General features: G+C 48.8%; 1 protein-coding gene across 2 annotated transcripts in view; it reads left to right on the top strand.

Annotated features, from left to right (window-relative positions):
* Positions 1–25,373, top strand: part of LOC132400998 (zinc transporter ZIP9-like) — a 46,251-nt gene that overhangs the window by 4,656 nt on the left and 16,222 nt on the right. The window contains exons 2-5 of one of the 2 annotated variants that reach the window (XM_059982688.1): positions 15,903–16,011; positions 18,489–18,668; positions 20,927–20,998; positions 25,157–25,225. In XM_059982688.1, coding sequence (XP_059838671.1) covers positions 15,903–16,011; positions 18,489–18,668; positions 20,927–20,998; positions 25,157–25,225 — 430 coding nt within the window. The remainder of the gene's footprint in view (positions 1–15,902; positions 16,012–18,488; positions 18,669–20,926; positions 20,999–25,156; positions 25,226–25,373) is intronic. The other variant, XM_059982689.1, reaches the window with a different exon arrangement.

Here is a 25,373-nt window from a genome sequence, read left to right as displayed (position 1 = left end):
CTGTTGGAATTCTTTGAGGAAACAATAGTCAGGATAGACAAAGGAGAGGTAGTTTTGAAGAAACTGTGTCTGCATAAGGACTTACAGAGTGGACAAACAAGTGGCAGATGGAATATAGTGAAATGTATGGTCAGGCACTTTGCTGGAAGGAATAAAGTCATGAACTATTTTCTAATTGGTGAGAAACTTGAAAAATCAGAGAGGAAATGGGACTTGGGAATCTTCATGCAAGATTCCCAAAAGGTTAACTTGCAGGTTGAGTGTGTGGTCAGGAAGGCAATGCAATGTTCACATTCATTTCGAGCGGACGAGAATACAAGAGCAAAGATGTGATGCTGAAGCTTTATAAAGTTTTGGTCAGACCACACTTGGGTGTTGTGAGCAGATTTGGCCACTTTCTAGACTAAAAGCTGTGCTGGCATTGGAGAGGGTCCAGGGCAGGTTAATGAGAATGATCCCAGGACTGAAAGGGTAAACGTATGAGCAGCGTTTGATGACTCTGGGTCTGCACTCGCTGGAGCTCAGAAGAATGGGGGGCGGAGATCCCACTGAAAACAATTGCATATTGAAAGCTAGAATAGAAATGGAGAGGATGTTTCCGAAAGTGGGGGAGTCTAGCACCAGACGGCACAATCTCAAAGCACAGGGACATCGATTTCAAACAGAGATCAGGAGAATTTTCTTTCGCCAGCGGGTGGTGAACCTGTGGAACTCATTGTCACTGACGGCTGTGCAGGCCATATCAATGGGTGTGTTTAAGGCAGAGGTTGATAGGTTCCTCATTAATCAGGGAAATCAAAACTTACGGGGAGAAGGTAAGAAAATGCGGTTGAGAGAGATAATTCCTTAGCCATGAAGGAATGGCGAAGCAGATTCAAAGGGCCAAATGGCCTAATTCTACTCGTGTATCTTATGGCCATATAATACTAGGGCAAGCCGATGCTGGGGACTGGTCCGACACTGTAACGCGGGTGTATTACTGATCAGGACAGGTCCGTCACTGTGTAATGCGGGTGTATTACTGATCAGAACGGGTCCAACACTGTGTAACGTGGGTGTATTACTGATTGGGACAGGTCAGTTACTGTGTAACATGGGTGTATTACAGATCAGGACGGGTCCGTCACTGTGTAACGCGGGTGTATTACCGATCGGGACAGGTCAGTCACTGTGTAACATGGGTGTATTACAGATCAGGACGGGTCCGTCACTGTGTAACGCGGGTGTATTACCGATCGGGACAGGTCTGTCACTGTGTAACGCGGGTGTATTACTGATCGGGGTGGGTCCGTCACTGTGTAACGCAGGTGTATTACCGATAGGGACAGGTCTGTCAGTGTGTAACGAGGGTGTATTACTGATTGGGACAGGTGCATCACTGTATAACACATGTTTATTACTGGTCGGGACAGGTCTGTCAGTGTGTAACGCAGGTGTATTACTGATCGGGACTGGTCCGACACTGTGTATCGCGGGTGTATTACTGATTGGGACAGGTCCGTCACTGTGTAACGCGGGTGTATTACTGATCGGGACAGGTGCGTCACTGTGTAACGTGGGTGTATTATTGATTGGGACCGGTCTGACACTGTGTAATGCGGGTGTATTACTGATAAGGACAGGTCAGTCACTGTGTAACGCGGATGTATTACCGATCAGGACAGGTACGTCACTGTGTAACGCGGGTGTATTACTGATAAGGACAGGTCAGTCACTGTGTAACGCGGATGTATTACCGATCAGGACAGGTACGTCACTGTGTAACGCGGGTGTATTACCGATCGGGACAGGTCTGTCAGTGTGTAACGAGGGTGTATTACTGATTGGGACAGGTGCATCACTGTATAATACGTGTTTATTACTGGTCGGGACAGGTCAGTCAGTGTGTAACGCGGGTGTATCACTGATCCGGTCTGGTCTGTCACTGTATAACGCGGGTGTATTACTGATCGGGACAGGTCCGTCACTGTGTAACGCGGGTGTATTACTGATCGGGTCTGGTCTGTCACTGTGTAATGCGGGTGTATTACTGATTGGGACAGGTGCGTTACTGTATAACGCTGGTGTATTACTGATCGGGACTGGTCCGGCACTGTGTAACGTGGGTGTATTGCTGATTGGGACAGGTGCGTCACTGTATAACACGTGTTTATTACTGATCGGGACAGGTCTGTCAGTGTGTAACACAGGTGTATTACTGATTGGGACAGGTGCCCCACTGTATAACACGTGTTTATTACTGGTCGGGACAGGTCTGTCAGTGTGCGACGCGTGTGTATTACTGATTGGGACAGGTGCGTCACTGTATAACACGTGTTTATTACTGGTCGGGACAGGTCTGTCAGTGTGTAACGCGGGTGTATTACTGATCGGGACTGGTCTGTCAGTGTGTAGCGCGGGTGTATTACCGATTGGGACAGGCCTGTCAGTGTGTAACGCGGTTGTATTACCGATCGGGGCGGGTCTGTCACTCTGTAACGCGGGTGGATTACTGATCAGGACTGGTCCGGCAGTGTGTAACGCGGGTGTATTACTGATCGGGACTGGTCCAACACTGTGTAACGCGGGTGTATTACTGATCGGGACTGGTCTGTCACTGTGTAACACGCGTGTATTACTGATTGGGACAGGTGCGTCACTCTATAACGCGGGTGTATTACTGATCGGGACTGGTCCAGCACTGTGTAACGCGTGTATATTACAGATCGGGACAGGTCTGTCACTGTGTAACGCGGGTGTATTACCGATTGGGACTGGTCCGTCACAGTACAACGCGGGTGGATTACTGATTGGGACAGGTGCGTCACTGTATAACACTTGTTTATTACTGGTCGGGACAGGTCTGTCACTGTGTAACGCGGGTGTATTACCGATTGGGACTGGTCCGTCACAGTACAATGCAGGTGGATTAATGATTGGGACAGGTGCGTCACTGTATAACACGTGTTTATTACTGGTCGGGACAGGTCTGTCAGTGTGTAACGTGGGTGTATTACTGATCGGGACTGGTCTGTCAGTGTGTAACGCGGGTGTATTACTGGTCGGGACAGGTCTGTCACTGTATAATGCGGGTGTATTACTGATTGGGACAGGTCCGTCACTGTGTAACGCGGGTGTATTACCGGTCGGGACAGGTCCGTCACTGTGTAACGCGGGTGTATTACTGATTGGGACAGGTCCGTCACTGTGTAACGCGGGTGTATTACTGATTGGGACGAGTCCAACACTGTGTAACGCGGGTGTATTACTGATTGGGACAGGTGCGTCACTGTATAACACGTGTTTATTACTGGTCGGGACAGGTCTGTCAGTGTGTAACGCGGGTGTAATACCGATTGGGACTGGTCCGTCACAGTACAAAGCAGGTGGATTAATGATTGGGACAGGTGCGTCACTGTATAACACGTGTTTATTACTGGTCGGGACAGGTCTGTCAGTGTGTAACGCGGGTGTATTACTGTTCGGGACTGGTCCGGCACTGCGTAACTCAGGTGTATTACTGATTGGGACAGGTGCGTCATTGTATAACACGTGTTTATTACTGGTCGGGACAGGTCTGTCAGTGTGTAACGCGGGTGTATTACTGATCGGGACTGGTCTGTCAGTGTGTAACGCGGGTGTATTACCGATCGGGACAGGTCTGTCAGTGTGTAACGAGGGTGTATTACTGATTGGGACAGGTGCATCACTGTATAACATGTGTTTATTACAGGTCGGGACAGGTCTGCCAGTGTGTAACGCGGGTGTATTACTGATTGGGACAGGTGCATCACTGTATAACACATGTTTATTACTGTTCGGGACAGGTCAGTCACTGTATAATGCGGGTGTATTACCGATCGGGACAGCTCCGTCACTGTGTAACGTGGGTGTATTACCGGTCGGGACAGGTCCGTCACTGTGTAACGCGGGTGTATTACTGATCAGGACAGGTATGTCACTGTGTAACGCGGGTGTATTACTGATCAGGACACGTGTGTCACTGTGTATCGCGGGTGTATTACTGATTGGGACCGGTCCAACAGTGTGTAACGCGGGTGTATTACTGATAAGGACAGGTCAGTCACTGTGTAACGCGGATGTATTACCGATCAGGACAGTTATGTCACTGTGTAACGCGGGTGTATTACCGATCGGGACAGGTCTGTCAGTGTGTAACGAGGTTGTATTACTGATTGGGACAGGTGCATCACTGTATAACACGTGTTTATTACTGGTCGGGACAGGTCTGTCAGTGTGTAACGCGGGTGTATTACTGATCGGGTCTGGTCTGTCACTGTATAACGCAGTTGTATTACTGATCGGGACAGGTCCGTCACTGTGTAACGCGGGTGTATTACTGATCAGGACACGTGCGTCACTGTGTATCGCGGGTGTATTACTGATTGGGACCGGTCCGACAGTGTGTAACGCGGGTGTTTTACTGATAAGGACAGGTCAGTCACTGTGTAATGCAGATGTATTACCGATCAGGACAGGTATGTCACTGTGTAACGCGGGTGTATTACCGATCGGGACAGGTCTGTCAGTGTGTAACGAGGGTGTATTACTGATTGGGACAGGTGCATCACTGTATAACACATGTTTATTACTGGTCGGGACAGGTCTGTCAGTATGTAACGTGGGTGTATTACTGATCGGGACTGGTCTGTCATTGTGTAACGCGCGTGTATTACTGATTGGGACAGGTGCATCACTGTATAACGAGGGTGTATTACTGATTGGGACAGGTGCATCACTGTGTAACACGGGTGTATTACCGATCGGGGCGGGTCCGTCACTCTGTAACGTGGGTGGATTACTGATCGGGACTGGTCCGGCACTGTGTAACGTGGGTGTATTGCTGATTGGGACAGGTGCGTCACTGTATAACACGTGTTTATTACTGGTCGGGACAGGTCTGTCAGTGTGCGACGCGTGTGTATTACTGATTGGGACAGGTGCGTCACTGTATAACACGTGTTTATTACTGGTCGGGACAGGTCTGTCAGTGTGTAACGCGGGTGTATTACTGATCGGGACTGGTCTGTCAGTGTGTAGCGCGGGTGTATTACCGATTGGGACAGGCCTGTCAGTGTGTAACGCGGTTGTATTACCGATCGGGGCGGGTCTGTCACTCTGTAACGCGGGTGGATTACTGATCAGGACTGGTCCGGCAGTGTGTAACGCGGGTGTATTACTGATCGGGACTGGTCCAACACTGTGTAACGCGGGTGTATTACTGATCGGGACTGGTCTGTCACTGTGTAACACGCGTGTATTACTGATTGGGACAGGTGCGTCACTCTATAACGCGGGTGTATTACTGATCGGGACTGGTCCAGCACTGTGTAACGCGGGTGTATTACCGATCGGGAAAAGTCTGTCACTGTGTAACGCGTGTATATTACAGATCGGGACAGGTCTGTCACTGTGTAACGCGGGTGTATTACCGATTGGGACTGGTCCGTCACAGTACAACGCGGGTGGATTACTGATTGGGACAGGTGCGTCACTGTATAACACATGTTTATTACTGGTCGGAACAGGTCTGTCAGTGTGTAACGCGGGTGTATTACTGATCGGGACTGGTCTGTCAGTGTGTAACGCGGGTGTATTACTGGTCGGGACAGGTCTGTCACTGTATAATGCGGGTGTATTACTGATTGGGACAGGTCCGTCACTGTGTAACGCGGGTGTATTACCGGTCGGGACAGGTCCGTCACTGTGTAACGCGGGTGTATTACTGATTGGGACAGGTCCGTCACTGTGTAACGCGGGTGTATTACTGATTGGGATGAGTCCAACACTGTGTAACGCGGGTGTATTACTGATTGGGACAGGTGCATCACTGTATAACACGTGTTTATTACTGGTCGGGACAGGTCTGTCAGTGTGTAACGCGGGTGTAATACCGATTGGGACTGGTCCGTCACAGTACAATGCAGGTGGATTAATGATTGGGACAGGTGCGTCACTGTATAACACGTGTTTATTACTGGTCGGGACAGGTCTGTCAGTGTGTAACGCGGGTGTATTACTGTTCGGGACTGGTCCGGCACTGCGTAACTCAGGTGTATTACTGATTGGGACAGGTGCGTCATTGTATAACACGTGTTTATTACTGGTCGGGACAGGTCTGTCAGTGTGTAACGCGGGTGTATTACTGATCGGGACTGGTCTGCCAGTGTGTAACGCGGGTGTATTACCGATCGGGACAGGTCTGTCAGTGTGTAACGAGGGTGTATTACTGATTGGGACAGGTGCATCACTGTATAACATGTGTTTATTACAGGTCGGGACAGGTCTGCCAGTGTGTAACGCGGGTGTATTACTGATTGGGACAGGTGCATCACTGTATAACACATGTTTATTACTGTTCGGGACAGGTCAGTCACTGTATAATGCGGGTGTATTACCGATCGGGACAGCTCCGTCACTGTGTAACGTGGGTGTATTACCGGTCGGGACAGGTCCGTCACTGTGTAACGCGGGTGTATTACTGATCAGGACAGGTATGTCACTGTGTAACGCGGGTGTATTACCGATCGGGACAGGTGCGTCATTGTATAACGTGGGTGTATTACTGATCGGGACTGGTGCATCACTGTATAACACATGTTTATTACTGGTCGGGACAGGTCTGTCAGTGTGTAACGCGGGTGTATTACTGATCGGGACTGGTCTGTCACTGTGTAACGCGCGTGTATTACTGATTGGGACAGGTGCGTCATTGTATAACGTGGGTGTATTACTGATCGGGACTGGTCCAGCACTGTGTAACACGGGTGTATTACCGATCGGGGCGGGTCCGTCACTCTGTAACGCGGGTGTATTACTGATCGGGACTGGTCCGTCACTGTGTAACGCGAGTGTATTACCGATTGGGACCGGTCCAACAGTGTGTAACGCGGGTGTTTTACTGATTAGGACAGGTCAGTCACTGTGTAACGCGGGTGTATTACTGATCGGGTCTGGTCTGTCACTGTATAACGCGGGTGTATTACTGATCGGGACAGGTCCGTCACTGTGTAACGCGGGTGTATTACCGATCGGGACAGGTCTGTCAGTGTGTAACGAGGGTGTATTACTGATTGGGACAGGTGCATCACTGTATAACACATGTTTATTACTGGTCGGGACAGGTCTGTCAGTGTGTAACGCGGGTGTATTACTGATTGGGACCGGTCCAACGCTGTGTAACGAGGGTGTATTACTGATTGGGACAGGTGCATCACTGTATAACACGTGTATATTACTGGTCGGGACAGGTCTGTCAGTGTGTAGCGCGGGTGTATTACCGATCGGGACAGGTCCGTCACTGTGTAACGCGGGTGGATTACTGATTGGGACAGGTCCGTCACTGTGTAACGCGGGTGTATTACTGATTGGGACCGGTCCAACACTGTGTTACGCGGGTGTATTACTGATTGGGACAGGTGCGTCACTGTGTAACGCGGGTGTATTACCGGTCGGGACAGGTCCGTCACTGTGTAACGCGGGTGTATTACCGGTCGGGACAGGTCTGTCACTGTGTAACGTGGGTGTATTACTGATCAGGACACATGCGTCACTGTGTATCGCGGGTGTATTACTGATTGGGACCGGTCCAACAGTGTGTAACGCGGGTGTTTTACTGATAAGGACAGGTCAGTCACTGTGTAACGCAGATGTATTACCGATCAGGACAGGTATGTCACTGTGTAACGCGGGTGTATTACCGATCGGGACAGGTCTGTCAGTGTGTAACGAGGGTGTATTACTGATTGGGACAGGTGCATCACTGTATAACACATGTTTATTACTGGTCGGGACAGGTCTGTCAGTATGTAACATGGGTGTGTTACTGATCGGGTCTGGTCTGTCACTGTATAACGCGGTTGTATTACTGATCGGGACAGGTCCGTCACTGTGTAACGCGGGTGTATTACTGATCAGGACACGTGCGTCACTGTGTATCGCGGGTGTATTACTGATTGGGACCGGTCCGACAGTGTGTAACGCGGGTGTTTTACTGATTATGACAGGTCAGTCACTGTGTAATGCAGATGTATTACCGATCAGGACAGGTATGTCACTGTGTAACGCGGGTGTATTACCGATCGGGACAGGTCTGTCAGTGTGTAACGAGGGTGTATTACTGATTGGGACAGGTGCATCACTGTATAACACGTGTTTATTACTGGTCGGGACAGGTCTGTCAGTGTGTAACGCGGGTGTATTACTGATCGGGACAGGTCCGTCACTGTGTAACGCGGATGTATTACTGATCAGGACACGTGCGTCACTGTGTATCGCGGGTGTATTACAGATTGGGACCGGTCCAACAGTGTGTAACGCGGGTGTTTTACTGATAAGGACAGGTCAGTCACTGTGTAACGCAGATGTATTACCGATCAGGACAGGTATGTCACTGTGTAACGTGGGTGTATTACCGATCGGGACAGGTCTGTCAGTGTGTAACGAGGGTGTATTACTGATTGGGACAGGTGCATCACTGTATAACACATGTTTATTACTGGTCAGGACAGGTCTGTCAGTGTGTAACGCGGGTGTATTACTGATTGGGACCGGTCCAACACTGTGTAACGAGGGTGTATTACTGATTGGGACAGGTGCATCACTGTATAACACGTGTATATTACTGGTCGGGACAGGTCTGTCAGTGTGTAGCGCGGGTGTATTACCGATCGGGACAGGTCCGTCACTGTGTAACGCGGGTGGATTACTGATTGGGACAGGTCCGTCACTGTGTAACGCGGGTGTATTACTGATTGGGACCGGTCCAACACTGTGTTACGCGGGTGTATTACTGATTGGGACAGGTGCGTCACTGTGTAACGCGGGTGTATTACCGGTCGGGACAGGTCCGTCACTGTGTAACGCGGGTGTATTACCGGTCGGGACAGGTCTGTCACTGTGTAACGTGGGTGTATTACTGATCAGGACACATGCGTCACTGTGTATCGCGGGTGTATTACTGATTGGGACCGGTCCAACAGTGTGTAACGCGGGTGTTTTACTGATAAGGACAGGTCAGTCACTGTGTAACGCAGATGTATTACCGATCAGGACAGGTATGTCACTGTGTAACGCGGGTGTATTACCGATCGGGACAGGTCTGTCAGTGTGTAACGAGGGTGTATTACTGATTGGGACAGGTGCATCACTGTATAACACATGTTTATTACTGGTCGGGACAGGTCTGTCAGTATGTAACATGGGTGTGTTACTGATCGGGTCTGGTCTGTCACTGTATAACGCGGTTGTATTACTGATCGGGACAGGTCCGTCACTGTGTAACGCGGGTGTATTACTGATCAGGACACGTGCGTCACTGTGTATCGCGGGTGTATTACTGATTGGGACCGGTCCGACAGTGTGTAACGCGGGTGTTTTACTGATTATGACAGGTCAGTCACTGTGTAATGCAGATGTATTACCGATCAGGACAGGTATGTCACTGTGTAACGCGGGTGTATTACCGATCGGGACAGGTCTGTCAGTGTGTAACGAGGGTGTATTACTGATTGGGACAGGTGCATCACTGTATAACACGTGTTTATTACTGGTCGGGACAGGTCTGTCAGTGTGTAACGCGGGTGTATTACTGATCGGGACAGGTCCGTCACTGTGTAACGCGGATGTATTACTGATCAGGACACGTGCGTCACTGTGTATCGCGGGTGTATTACAGATTGGGACCGGTCCAACAGTGTGTAACGCGGGTGTTTTACTGATAAGGACAGGTCAGTCACTGTGTAACGCAGATGTATTACCGATCAGGACAGGTATGTCACTGTGTAACGTGGGTGTATTACCGATCGGGACAGGTCTGTCAGTGTGTAACGAGGGTGTATTACTGATTGGGACAGGTGCATCACTGTATAACACATGTTTATTACTGGTCAGGACAGGTCTGTCAGTGTGTAACGCGGGTGTATTACTGATTGGGACCGGTCCAACACTGTGTAACGAGGGTGTATTACTGATTGGGACAGGTGCATCACTGTATAACACGTGTATATTACTGGTCGGGACAGGTCTGTCAGTGTGTAGCGCGGGTGTATTACCGATCGGGACAGGTCCGTCACTGTGTAACGCGGGTGGATTACTGATTGGGACAGGTCCGTCACTGTGTAACGCGGGTGTATTACTGATTGGGACCCGTCCAACACTGTGTAACGAGGGTGTATTACTGATTGGGACAGGTGCATCACTGTATAACACGTGTATATTACTGGTCGGGACAGGTCTGTCAATGTGTAGCGCGGGTGTATTACTGATTGGGACAGGTGCATCACTGTGTAACGCGGGTGTATTACCGGTCGGGACAGGTCTGTGACTGTGTAACGTGGGTGTATTACCGATCGGGATAGGTCTGTGACTGTGTAACGCGGGTGTATTACCGATCGGGACAGGTCCGTCACTGTGTAACGTGGGTGTATTACCGATCGGGACAGGTCTGTCAGTGTGTAACGCGGGTGTATTACTGATTGGGACAGGTGCATCACTGTATAACACGTGTTTATTACTGGTCGGGACAGGTCTGTCAGTGTGTAACGCGGGTGTATTACTGATTGGGACAGGTGCATCACTGTGTAACATGGGTGTATTACCGGTCGGGACAGGTCCGTCACTGTGTAACGCGGGTGTATTACTGATCGGGACTGGTCTGTCACTGTGTAACGCGCGTGTATTACTGATTGGGACAGGTGCATCACTGTGTAACGCGGGTGTATTACCGATCGGGACAGGTCTGTCAGTGTGTAACGCGGGTGTATTACTGCTCAGGACACGTGCGTCACTGTGTATCGAGGGTGTATTACTGATTGGAACAGGTGCATCACTGTATAACACGTGTGTATTACTGATCAGGACACGTGCGTCACTGTGTATCGCGGGTGTATTACAGATTGGGACCGGTCCAACAGTGTGTAACGCGGATGTTTTACTGATAAGGACAGGTCAGTCACTGTGTAACGCAGATGTATTACCGATCAGGACAGGTATGTCACTGTGTAACGCGGGTGTATTACCGATCGGGACAGGTCTGTCAGTGTGTAACGAGGGTGTATTACTGATTGGGACAGGTGCATCACTGTATGACACGTGTTTATTACTGGTCAGGACAGGTCTGTCAGTGTGTAACGCGGGTGTATTACTGATCGGGTCTGGTCTGTCACTGTATAACGCGGTTGTATTACTGATCGGGACAGGTCCGTCACTGTGTAACGCGGGTGTATTACTGCTCAGGACACGTGCGTCACTGTGTATCGAGGGTGTATTACTGATTGGGACAGGTGCATCACTGTATAACACGTGTGTATTACTGATCAGGACACGTGCGTCACTGTGTATCGCGGGTGTATTACAGATTGGGACCGGTCCAACAGTGTGTAACGCGGATGTTTTACTGATAAGGACAGGTCAGTCACTGTGTAACGCAGATGTATTACCGATCAGGACAGGTATGTCACTGTGTAACGCGGGTGTATTACCGATCGGGACAGGTCTGTCAGTGTGTAACAAGGGTGTATTACTGATTGGGACAGGTGCATCACTGTATAACACATGTTTATTACTGGTCGGGACAGGTCTGTCAGTGTGTAACGCGGGTGTATTACTGATTGGGACCGGTCCAACACTGTGTAACGAGGGTGTATTACTGATTGGGACAGGTGCATCACTGTATAACACGTGTATATTACTGGTCGGGACAGGTCTGTTACTGTGTAACGTGGGTGGATTACTGTTTGGGACAGGTCCGTCACTGTGTAACGCGGGTGTATTACTGTTTGGGACCGGTCCAACACTGTGTTACACGGGTGTATTACTGATTGGGACAGGTGCGTCACTGTGTAACGCGGGTGTATTACCGGTCGGGACAGGTCCGTCACTGTGTAACGTGGGTGTATTACCAATCGGGACAGGTCCGTCGCTGTGTAACGTGGGTGTATTACCGATCGGGACAGGTCTGTCAGTGTGTAACGCGGGTGTATTACTGATTGGGACAGGTGCATCACTGTATAACACGTGTTTATTACTGGTCGGGACAGGTCTGTCAGTGTGTAACGCGGGTGTATTACTGATCGGGACTGGTCCGGCACTGTGTAACGCGGGTGTATTACTGATTGGGACAGGTGCATCACTGTGTAACGTGGGTGTATTACCGGTCAGGACAGGTCCGTCACTGTGTAACGTGGGTGTATTACTGATCGGGACTGGTCCAACACTGTGTAACGCGGGTGTATTACTGATCGGGACTGGTCTGTCACTGTGTAACGCGCGTGTATTACTGATTGGGACAGGTGCGTCAGTGTATAACGTGGGTGTATTACTGATCGGGACTGGTCCAGCACTGTGTATCGCTGGTGTATTACCGATCGGGGCGGGTCCGTCACTCTTTAACGCGGGTGGATTACTGATCAGGACTGGTCTGGCACTGTGTAACGCGGGTGTATTACCTATCGGGACTGGTCCGTCACAGTACAACGTGGGTGGATTACTGATTGGGACAGGTGTGTCACTGTATAACACGTGTTTATTACTGGTCGGGACAGGTCTGTCAGTGTGTAACACGGGTGTATTACTGATCGGTACTGGTCTGTCAGTGTGTAACGCGGGTGTATTACCGATCGGGACAGGTCTGTCAGTGTGTAACGAGGGTGTATTACTGATTGGGACAGGTGCATCACTGTATAACACTTGTTTATTACTGGTCGGGACAGGTCTGTCAGTGTGTAACGCGGGTGTATTACTGATTGGGACAGGTGCATCACTGTGTAACGCGGGTGTATTACCGATCGGGACAGGTCTGTCAGTGTGTAATGCGGGTGCGTTACCGATCGGGACAGGTCTGTCACTGTACAACGCGGGTGGATTACTGATTGTTACAGGTGCGTCTCTGTATAACATGTGTTTATTACTGATTGGGAGTGGTCCGACACTGTGTAACGCGGGTGTATTACCGATCAGGACAGGTCCGTCACTGTGTAACGCGGGTGTATTACCGGTCGGGACAGGTCCGTCACTGTGTAACGCGGGTGTATTACCGGTCGGGACAGGTCCGTCACTGTGTAACGTGGGTGTATTACTGATTGGGACTGGTCCAACACTGTAACGCGGGTGTATTACTGATTGGGACAGGTGCGTCACTGTGTAACAATGTAAATCTCTGTTCACTTTCTCATTTAATGATCACTTTCCTATAACAGGATGATCAAAACTGTACACAATATTACATGTGTGGCCTCACTGATGTCTTGTATAACCACAGCTTAACATTCCATGCCGAAATCCTTCTTTACCAGCCTTCCATATCTGGATCATGACCTGACATAAGCTCTGGCCTCTGGTACAACCTGGTGATAGCTCAAGCTGTGTTCTGGTGAACTGTTCTGATACAACTCACCTAGTCTGTGCTGGAGGGGAGGTGAGGGTTTACAGCCCAGCACTACAGTGGGTAGCCCTGTTACTCAGAACTCCAGTCCCTATAAACTCAAGGGTCTTGCAATTTCCTCTCACATAAGACCATAAGATATAGGGGCAGATTTAAGCCATTTGGTGCATCAAGTCTGCTTTGACATTTCATCCTGGCTGATCCATTTCCCTTCTCAGCCCCAATCTCCTGCCTTCTCCCCATACCCCTTCATGCCCTGACCAATCAAGAATCCGTCAACCTCTGCCTTAAATACAGACTTGGCCTCCACAGCCTTCTGTGCCAAAGCATTCCACAGATTCACCACTTTCTGGCTAAAGAAATTTCTCCTCACCTCAGTTCTGAAAGGATGCCTCTCTGTTCTGAGGCTGTGCCCTCTGCTCTTAGACTCGCCACCATGGGAAACGTCCCTTCCACATCCATTCTATCAAGGCCTTTCACCATTTGATAGGTTTCAATGAGATCCCCCTCATTCTTCCAAAATAAAGTGAGTACAGGTCCAGAGCCATCAAACGCTCCTCATATGATAACCCTTTCAATCCTGGAATCATTTTTGTGAACCTCCTTTGGACTCTCTCCAATGGCAGCACACCCTGTCTTAGATAATGGGCCCAAATCTGTGTGTGTTTCTTCAATGTGAGTGAGTATGTGTGATCTGATGCTACCTAGTCCAACAAGTTGGTTAAAGCCCCACCAGTGCTACGCGTACCAGTACCTTGGCGCAGGCTGTGAGAAGCTGTATATTTGACCTCTGTTCTAACACAAAAGGTTGCTTTGAGCCTGGTGTGTGGATGAGGCCCAACTTCTGAGCTATAAAGGGAGTTAATGGTGCAATTCTGTTTATTAATTAACCGAGTTCCTGGCAAGGGCATACACAGAGCCAAAGTGCTCTGTGAAGGGTTTCTCTCTGTTGTTAACCCTTCCCACTGAGACAGCTGTGCACCAGACTTCTGCCACATTGCAGACTGATACTCGCCTTCCTGACACACAGACAGATATATCTCAATTAATCACTTTCTCATTTCTTGGCCCACTTAGCTGATCGTGAGAAGGGAGGGAGACTGACTCTTCCTCAAACAACCAAAGAGAGGATGTGCCTTCCATTTCAAGTCACACACTTAATCCAGGGAATACCAGTTCTACCGAGAGTCCAGTTAATTAGAAATTTTCCTCTCTCCTGTCCATGTACCTCAAACCTCGTAAAGCACCCCTCCCCTCTCTGTCTGTCCACTCTCCCCACATTCCCTCCCTCCATCCATGCACTTTCTTCCCTCCATATGTCCTCTTCCCTCCCTCCATCCACATACTTCCCTCCATCCTCTTTCCTTCCTCCCTCTGTCCACACTCCCCCTCCATCCACACACTTCCCTCCATCCTCTTCCCTCTCTCCATCTGTCCACACTCCCCTTTCATCCACACTTCCCTCCATCCTCTTCCCTCTCTCCATCTGTCCACACTCCCCCTTCATCCACACTTCCCTCCATCTTCCCTCTCTCCATCTGTCCACACTCCCCCTTCATCCACACTTCCCTCCATCCTCTTCCCTCTCTCCATCTGTCTACACTCCCCCTTCATCCACACTTCCCTCCATCCTCTTCCCTCTCTCCATCTGTCCACACTCCCCCTTCATCCACACTTCCCTCCATCCTCTTCCCTCTCTCCATCGGTCCACACTCCCCCTTCATCCACACTTCCCTCCATCCTCTTCCCTCTCTCCATCGGTCCACACTCCCCCTCTATCCACACACTTTCCTCCATCCTCTTTCCCCTCTCTCCCTCAGCACCCCTTTTCCTCTCCACTCCCCTCCGCACTCCCCGTCCTTTCCTCCTTCCCTTCACACCCTCCCTCCAGACTCTCCCCTCTCTTTGTGTTGTGTTCACCCATGTCGACAAGACCATGGATGCCCGGAATGGAAGAGTGTACATGAAGGGCTGTCTTACCTCAGCACTTGGGTGGTGCTGAAAAGGTTCCCCACTCACCACCCCCTTCCCCATCCACAGTATTGATACCGAGACCATCCAGAGATTCCTGAAGCGCTCCCCACCCTCCCCTCCTCCGCAACTCATTTCCTCATTCTTTCAGTTCCAGTAAGCTGAAACACTCCCTTTCCTCAGGTGCTGTCTGACCTGCCCTGTATCTCCATTGTCCTCCAATTCCAGTGTCTGCACATTTTGCTCCTGTGCTGACCAAGGGCTTTATGTTGACTGAGTTTGTGGGCAATGCTGGCACATCTTTGTCGGATCTTTCTCAGCAATTTTTGGGGAAGAGATGTGGGCAGCCTGTATGTTAACATCCTGGCAATGTAATACGCCCTTGGCCAGGCACTACCCTGACCCAGTGCAGCGCAGCCTGGTGGCCAGGGACCACACTACAACCGGAACTGAAAACACAGTGACCTCTGCCCTGGGGTGGAAACAGGGGGAATGACCCCCGATGCTGACTTACCCAGGTTGACCTGATCATCTCTCCCTGTCTCTCCAGGCGAAGCTGAAGTTTGTGACGGTGCTGGGTGCAGGTCTGCTTTGTGGGACAGCGCTGGCTGTGATTATTCCAGAAGGCATCGAGCTGCTGCTGGCCAGCCCTTTGACAGGTGGGTGGGGCAGGAAGAGGAGGGGGCACTCCCCTGACAGCTGATGGGTGTCCTCTGAAAGACGTGGGGCAGGGAAGTGTGCCTCAGCAGGAGGATGCAGAAGGGATCCTACTGACAGGTGGGTGAGATGGATGTCCCCCAACAGGAGGATGGGGCAGGAAGCAGCACAGGGAAATGAACGACTTTGGAATGTGGGAAAAGGAACTTATCCTAGGTGGTGGGGGAAGGGGTAGATTCACACAGACGGACAGCACAGTCATGGGCATTTGGCCCACCAAAGTTCACAGTAAATTTATTACATGTATGTCACCGCATACAACCCTGGGAGTTGTTTTCTTGTGGGCTTACTCAGTAAATCAAATAACCATAAAAGGATCAATGGAAGACAGCACCCAACAGGGTGGGCAAACAACCAATGTGCAAAAGACAACAAGCTGAGTGTAAATACTAAAGGCAGAGGGAGAGGGAAAATAAATATAAATAATAAGTAATCAATTTCAAAAGCATGAAATGAAGAGTCCTTGAAAGTGAGTCCATAGTTGTGGGAACAATTCTGTGATGGGGCAAGTGAAGTTGACTGAAGTTACCCCCATTGGCTCAAGAGCCTGATGGTTGAGGGTAATAACTGTTCCTGAACCTGATGGTGTGAGTCCAGAGGCTCCTGTACCTTCCTGATGGCAACAGCAAGAAGAGAGCATGAAGTAGGTGGTGGGGGTCCCTGATGAAGGGGGCTGCTTTCCTGTGACAGTGCCCCGTGTAGATACGCTTCATGGTGGGGAGGGCTTTACCTGTGACAGTGCCCTGTGTAGATACACTTCATGGTGGGGAGGGCTTTACCTGTGACAGTGCCCCGTGTAGATACGCTTCATGGTGGGGAGGGCTTTACCTGTGACAGTGCCCTGTGTAGATACACTTCATGGTGGGGAGGGCTTTACCTGTGACAGTGCCCCGTGTAGATACGCTTCATGGTGGGGAGGGCTTTACCTGTGACAGACAGGGCTGTATCCACTGCTTTTTGTAGGATTTTTCACGATGTCCACACTGACCGGTGGGCTCCCATCTTATTAGTCCATCTACCACCACTTGGCCCATTGCCTTCTATGCCTGGGCAATTCAACACTCGTCTAGACGCTTCTTAAAGGTCATTCGTGATTCTTCCATCACAGGTACTCACCACTCTGGGTGAAAAACATTCCCCTCAGATCCCCTCCAAATAGCTTCCCCCTTACCTTCACTTCATAACTTTTATTTGATCAATATGGGGGGATCTACCCTATCTAAACTTATAATTGTATAGACCATGGTCTGTCCCCCTTTAACCAGTTCCGCTCCGGGGAGAACTGGCCCAGCTTCTCCATTGTCTCCTCATCACTGAAGTGTTCCATCCCAGTGAATTTGCTCTGCTCCCTCTCAGCACTGTCTCACCCTCCTCATACCTTGGTGACCAGAGCTGCACACTGACGTCTGACCAATGTTACAATAAAGCTCGAGCATAAACTCCTCACTTTTGTATTCACTGCCCAGATTAATGAAGACCAGTATCCCATATGCCTTCCTAACCTTGCTGTCTAAAGGATCTTTGGACTTGTACACTCTGTTCCTCAAATGTAAAGCCCTCACCATTCATGGTGTATGTTTTTGCTTCACCAGCTCATCCAAGATGCATATTTGTCTGGATTAAATTCCATTTCAGTGACATGCACAACTCTGCCAATCTCCATGTAATTCATGAGCCTGCTGATTGGGCCTCCCACATCCACATCCAAGCCACAAACAGCAAGGGTCTCAGCACCGATGCCGTGGGCCACCACTCGTCACCCGTATTCAATCATACAAACTACCATGACCCTCTGGCTCCTGTCGCCAAGCAAATTATGGTGACAGGTCTGAAGGTGGAACAGCCTTCAGCAAAGGCCCGGAGTGGGGAATGGGGAGCCACACACATCATGGTGGAGAGGCAGCATCTATATGGAGAAGAAGAAACAGGCAACATTTTGGTCCGAGACCTTTCATCAGGACTAAAAAGGGGGAAGAAGCCAGAAATAAGAAGATGGGGGGACGGGGATGAGAAGGAGTACAAGCTGGTAGGTGAAACTAGGGTGAGGGAGAAGGGGAGATGATGGGTGAAAGGGAGAGAGCTGAAGAAATAACCTGATACGGAGGACAGTGGCCCACAGAAGGAGGGACATGAGAAGGGGGTGAAGGACATGTGACAAGAAGAGAAGGGTTAAGACAGGAGGCAGAATGGGGATGAAAAAGAGTGATGTGGGAGGAGGGAGGCATTCCCAGAAGTTGGAGATTTCGATAATCATGATGCCTGGTTGGGTGGGTGGGTGGAGGGGGGAGGTTAGTCCCAAGGCTTGGTGCTGGGACAGGGATTTCCAGAGAAAACTGGGATTACTGACACCCTGCACCCCAATTGAAATGGACACTAGAGGCACTTCAGACATGTAAACTGGTGTTGTCTAAATCTGCAGCTCAGCGGTGGAACCTGACCCAGAGTCACATTGCCGTGGGCACACAGGAGGTTGAGGGGAGAGAGGCCGGAGCCCAGCAGTTAGTACCCCCGCACTTCTTCATCGGTATCTCCCTGGTTACTGGATTCCTGCTGATGTTTGTCGTTGATCAGGTCACCAGTTGTATCGCCTGGCAGGGAGGTACAGTATGTCTGACAACTGCAGGGGTGTGTCTGACTCTAGAGGATGGCATGACCCACAGGGGACGTCCAAGTGTGGGGTGGTGTGACCCACAGGGGACGTCCAAGTGTGGGGTGGTGTGACCCACAGGGAGTGTGTAACTCTCAAGGCAGCATGGTGTCCAACAGTAGGTCTGCATCCTGTTGGGGTTGCTGTCTACTAATGGAAACTCTTCCATTTACTTTCTCAGCAGGCAAAGGAAATTTGACCTTGTCTCCTTTGACTCTCTCAATTTTTTTATAAATGCATAGAAAGCATCCTAGCTGGATGCATCACAGACTAGTATGACAGTTGCTCTGCAAGAAACTGTAGAGTTACGGACAAGACGTCGTGAAACAAGCCGCCCTGCATGGACTCTGTTTATCATTTTCATTGCTTCAGTAAAGCAGCCCGACCCACCCCAGACATTCTCTCTTCTTCCCCTTTCCCATCTGGCAGAAGATACAAAAGCCTGAAAGGACATACCTCCAGGCTCAAGCACGGCTTTTGTCACACTGTTATCATTCTTGAATGGACTTCTCATACACTAAAGATGAACTCTTGATTTCCCAATTTTCCCCATCGTGGGTCTTGCAATTTCTCTGCAATTGCAATGCTAGATTCTATATTGTTTTCATTTTACAACTTAGATGTACTTGTATATGAAATAACCTGCCTGAACGGCATGTAAACAAAAACTTTTCACTGTACATCTGTACAGTAAATTTATACTAATACCGGTCTCTGGAGGGAGTAACAGAGTGACTGGTAATCAATGACTTTTCATCAGATCTGGTGATGAAATGGTTGATGAAGGGACATTGACCTGACACAGTGACCGGTAACTCTCCACAGATGCTGCCTGTTGTGTGGTTACAAGGTGCAGTTTGATTATTTTGAATTATGCAGTGTTAAGTTAGCTGTCGTAACTTTGTGGAGTATGTGAGGGTTCACTGTGAAATATGCTGTTAATAGTTACTTGAGAAGAAGTTCATTCATGAAGGATTTCTGAAACAGAGCGTTCAGTCTAAACTTGCCAACATTGGTTTTAGGTGCAGGGTTACTATTTATGGTAAAATGATACTCCGAGATGATGGAATGCTGAGTATAATTGGGCTTTTGTTGAATTTCTGTACTGTTGGCAGTACCAGTGGCAACTGGGAACTCCACTTGTTACATTATTCTCTGGTGATGACTGACCAGACGAAAATTCTGTGGTTTAAAGTGCTGGAAACCCCTTCAAATGATGCAGCCTCCTGAGGATATTGGGAATGCGGTCCTTACTTATTACTTCTTTCTCCTGCTGCTGCATTGCCCTTTTAAGTGATTGGGTGGGGACCACAGACCCATGACCATCAGCACTGGGAAAGGCCAAGGGAAATTGTGAAGGAAGAGAACTCTCTCTTTTCCATCCCTCCCTCTGCCACCTTTCCTCCTCCTTCCATTCCCTTCCCTCCCTCCCTCCCTCCTTCCAACATTCTTTATCTTTACAGCTGAGTGGACCAATCATTGCTCTGAACAGAAATTTTTTTAAAAGCCCGAAACCTGCACAGCATTTTAAATGGTTTTGGTGTTCAGTGGGCTGGTGGTTTATTAACAATGAGCTTCTGACTTCCATTCTGTGTTGATTGTTACAATTTGAAACACTGACAATGTAAGTACATTGAAGCTCTAAAATATTTCAAAGTAAAAGCTTGTGGTACAATTATTTCAAAAATTTATGGATTATATTTATTAACACTTAATTACAGGGTATTCCCGATTATATTAACATAGATTTCAAAATCATATTTCATAGTTATGGCTTTTGTTGCATGGCAACAAAGGTTGTGTGAGTGGGAACATTTCAGTTTACAGCCTTGCACTCACGCAGCTTAGAGGAAACTGTCCATCCCACCCTCCTCCTCCTCCTCCCCTTCCTGCTGTCTCTGCCCCTTACCTCCTCCACCCCCTTACCTCTCTCCCTCACTCCTCCGGCCCCTACCTCCCTCCCCCATTCCCTCCCTACTTCACCCTTCACCCCATCCCTCCTCCAACCCTTCCCTGCCTCCTCCAGCTGAATCCCTTCCTATCCCTCCCTCTCATTTAACATCAGCAAATCCACCCTGATGCTGCACAACTATGACCCCCACATCGCTGAACCCTTCTGCCTGTAGCCCGGTCCCCAGCCCTTAGAGGTCCCACTCTGCTGGAAGCACCGGTCGAGGTGCTGGACTAACTTCTCCCCTTTACTTCTGTAGATGAAACCAGAGAGCCAGGCCAACGAAGCCAACCCGCTACAAGCACCCCACCTGTAGCCGGCACCAGCACAGGTACATGTAGTGGGGGGGGGCTGGGGGTGGTGAATGGGTCCTGAGAGACCAGGCCTTGATTGTCCTACACAGCACTGGAGGAGATCCATGTAGGCTGGTCTCCTCACCCCGTAGGTACATGACCCACCCCTCCCCCAATGATCCACCACTTTTCCCTCTTCCAGTCACTTGTCCTTAGCCTCATTCTGCTTCCCCTCTGTCACCCACAAATTGCACCCCAGCCTGTCCTCTACAGTCCACCTTGTGTGCAGGTTGTGCCAGACAGAGTACACAGGACCACTGGCCTGAAGCGGATGAGCTTCCTCCTGGGTCCTGATGTGGGCGTCGACTCAGGGAGTGGCTCGCCTGTCCACCAGATTAGAGCACTTCCCTCCAACGTAGTAAGCCCATGGTTGAGTGGTCACCAAGCTGAGTGCAGGCTCCTGTCACCCTGATGTTGTTACTATCTGCTTTTCAGCAGGGTGATCAGATCTCAGGTGGACAGTACTGTTTCCTCAAAGACACGTGCCCCGTCCCACTGTGTATGAGCGACTGAAGGCAGATGTCTGCTGCCCAAGGAGGAGCTGGGACTCAGATCCTGGACAATGGAGGACATTCCTGAATTGGGGGAATACTCAATGCGCCAGAGAGACCACCACACAGCCTGCTTCCAACAGGAGGGGCAGTCAGTGTTGTTACTTGGCTTTCAGCTGAGATCTCTGTGTGTAGATGGACCAAAGGGACAATATGAGATGTCCTTCAGCTTTCCAGCCAGTCGTGGGAGAAGCTCCCCTTGAATGTAACCATGTTCCACAATCTGGCCTTGGAAGTACATCCCCAACACTGTGTCTAAACCCTGGAACTCACTACCAGGAGAGCCGTAGCCATTCAAGGGAGGGGCTTAGCCACAATCTCGATAGCGGTGGAATAATGCCCGTGTGCACCACAGAAAGCATCCCATCCAGATGCGCACGGCAAGTTTGCACAAAGTTGTGGACACATCAGGAACCAGTCTCCCCACCATTCAGTACACTTCTCGCTGCCTCAGTAAAGCAGTCAACATGAACAAGGACCCCACCTACCCAGTCATTCTCTCTCTAGGCCAAATATATAAAAGTCTGAAACACATACCACCAGGCTCAAGGAATGCTTCTATCCTTTGTCAGATTCTTGAACAGACCCCTCAAATGCTAAAGGTCAGTTAGATCTCCCAATCTGCTCAATTTTTGCACCTTACTGTCTACTTGCACTTCCCCTCCATTGTAATGGAAACACTACTGTATTCTGGTTTCTTTTTATTGCCTTGATGTACTTATGTATGGAATGATCTCTGGATGTCACGCAAAATAAAAGCTTTTCACTGCATCTCGGTACACGTGACAACAAACCAATCTAACGTTAATTAAATTATGTCTTCTGCAGAAAAGTGACATTGAGGTGTAATGTGCCAGTACTGAGATGGGTGCCCATGGACAGGACAGGTTGCTGGCATTTTTCTCCCTAGTTTAGCCTCGTAAAGCAGGGTTCTGGAAGAGTGTGGGGTAGAAAGGTGTGATGATATAAAGGACCTTGCTTCTCTAGATGGTGCATCTTGGCATCAATGTTGAATGAGGAGAGGTTGAGGAGCTTGCCTCCTTCCCCATACCCTCCAACTCACACCCGCAATTTGTTAATGACCATGTGTTCCTCAGCCTGAGCCTCTTCCATTCAGACTTTCACCCGTACACAATCATTGACCCTGGAGCACAGTCAGTCCATTGTTATGGTTCTAACTTCATGAGATCATTTAGTTAGTTCATCTTACCCAGAGTCCCGTAGGGTTTCTCTGCACAGTATCTCTGCAGGTTCTTCTTGGAAAGTCACAACAGTGTTTTCCTGATTCCAGGAACTTTTTAATGTCTTTACTTTGGTCCTTTTGTCAGTGATTCTCCATCCATGAATTTCTTCTTATTATGACATTAAAAGATTTTGTAAGTTTCTATTTACCGCTTTCTCCTTGAAAGACAACTGTGCTATCCAGCCAACTAAGACTCTAGGACCCTGTAGTTGCCTCCAGACCCTGGTGAATTCTGCTGTCCCAGGGCCTGGTAGCATTGACCCAGTCTAGACTGTCATATGGTCATACAGCACAAAGATGGGCCATTTGGCCCAACTCATCCACGTCAGCCAAATTGTTTACCTGAGCTAGCTGCACTTGCATTTGACCTTTCCTCTCTTATCGACCTGTCCAACCCACCTCGTATCACCTCATTTGGCAGCTCACTCCACATACTCACCATCATCTGTATGAAAAACACTGCCTTAAAGCTTTCTCCTCTCACTTTAAACCTGTGTCCTTTAGTCTTAGACTCCTACTGAGAGAAAAAGACTGAACATCTACCTTATCTATGTCATTCATGATTTTATAAACCTCACTGAGGTCATATGATAAGATGGACATTTGGCCTCACAATCTACCTCACTATGATCTTGCACTTTATGTGGATTTTATACTTTATTCTGCATTGTTAATGTTTTATTTTGCTCAATGATTTGATTTGTCAAACAGTATGCAAGACAAGTTTTTTACTATATCTTGATATGGTATGTATGACAATAATATGTCAGTACCTCAATTTCTCTCAGCCTCCTTTGCATAGGCTGCAACTGCTTTCGCTGGAGCAGTCTCTGCTTGTAACCCAAGCCTCCTGTCCAAACAAAATAATGTTAAAATGCTTTTTTGACACTGATCAACCGAAAAGACTCTTGTCAGCATGAAAACAAATTTCTGCAAGTTGGTCTAAGTTTATTACAATTACTAAATACAAAATAATTGATTGCATGAGTACTCACCCTCTTCAAACCAGTATTTAGTAGCTGCACCTTTGAAAGCAATTATGGCCTTGAGTCTGTGTGGATAGGTCTCTATCAGCTTTTGCAAACCTGGATGCTGCAATGTTTCCCCATTCTTCTTTACAAAACTGCTCAAGCTCTGTCAGATTGCATGGGGATTGTGAGTGAACAGCCCTTTTCAAGTCCAGCCACAAATTCTCAGTTGGATTGAGGTCTGGACCCTGACTTGGTCACTCCAGGACATTAACTTTGTTGCTTTTAAGCCATTCCTGTGTAGCTTTGGCTTTATGCTTGGGGTTATCGTCTTGCTGGAACACAAATGTTCTCCCAAGTCGCAGTTATCTTGCAGACTTCATCAGGTTTTCCTCCAGGATTTCCCTCTATTTTACTACATTCATTTTACCCTCTACCTTCACAAGCCTTTCATGGCCTGCTTCACTGAAATATCTCCACAGCATGATGCAGCCACCACCATCCTTCACAACAGGGATGATGAGTTTTGATAATAGTGTTCAGTCTGATGGCCAAAAAACTCAATTTTGGTTTCATCAGACCATAGAACCTTCTTTCAGCTGACTTCAGTCTCCCACATGCCTCTGACAAACTCTAGCTGAGATTTCACATGAGTTTTTTTCAACAGTGGCTTTCTCTTTGCCACTCTCCCATAAAGCTGCAACTGATGAAGCACCTGGGTAACAGTTGTATGTGCAGTCTCTCCCAACTCAGCCACTGAAGCTTGTAACTCCTTCAGAGTTGTTGTAGGTCTCTTGGTGGCCTCCCTCACTGGTCTCCTTCTTTCACAATCACTCTTGGCAGATTTACACCTGTGCCATATTCTTTCCATTCCTTGACGATTGACTTCACTGTTCTCCAAGGGATATTCAGTGACTTGGAAATTTTCTTGTATCCATCTCCTGACTTGTGCTTTTTAATAACCTTTTCACTGAGTTGCTTGGAGTGTTCTTTTGTCTTCATGGTGTACTTTTTGCCAGGATACTGTCTCACCAGCAGTTGGACCTTCCAGATGGGTATATTTTTACTGCAATCAATTGAAATGTGACTTCGAAAACTAACGGGCTGCACAGTGATGATTTCGTGTGTCTTGTTAAAGGGGGGGGGGAGGGGTTTGAATACTTATGCAAGCGATTATTTTGTACTTTATACTTGTAATTAATTTAGATCACTTTGTAGAGATCTGTTTTCACTTTGGCATGGAAGAGTTTCCTGTTATCAGTATTAGGACCTGTGTTTCAATGTTGTAAAACAATAAAACACAAAACCTTCGGGGAGGGGGTGAATACTTTTTATAAGCACTGTATTTAATGATGTCTTCTTTTACCTCTGCAGAACAGGGGAGAAGATCAGGGGCTGGATCCAGTCTGACTGCCACCCTTGGCCTTGTTATCCATGCAGCAGGTATGAGTCGACCTCCGTATGAGGTGTGGAGGGGAGGGTGGTCTGATCAGCCCACAGAGTGTGGTATACCATTGCCAAGGTACAATTGAGCAGGAGCTGCATTGTGGAGGTAGAGCAGCCTGTGTGAGGGAAGTACATAGTGGAGAGT

The sequence above is a fragment of the Hypanus sabinus genome, chromosome 10 (genome assembly GCF_030144855.1).
Source record: "Hypanus sabinus isolate sHypSab1 chromosome 10, sHypSab1.hap1, whole genome shotgun sequence".
NCBI lineage: Eukaryota > Metazoa > Chordata > Chondrichthyes > Myliobatiformes > Dasyatidae > Hypanus > Hypanus sabinus.
The sequence above is the reverse complement of the archived record's forward strand: the minus strand, read 5'-3'. Positions and strand labels throughout refer to the sequence as shown.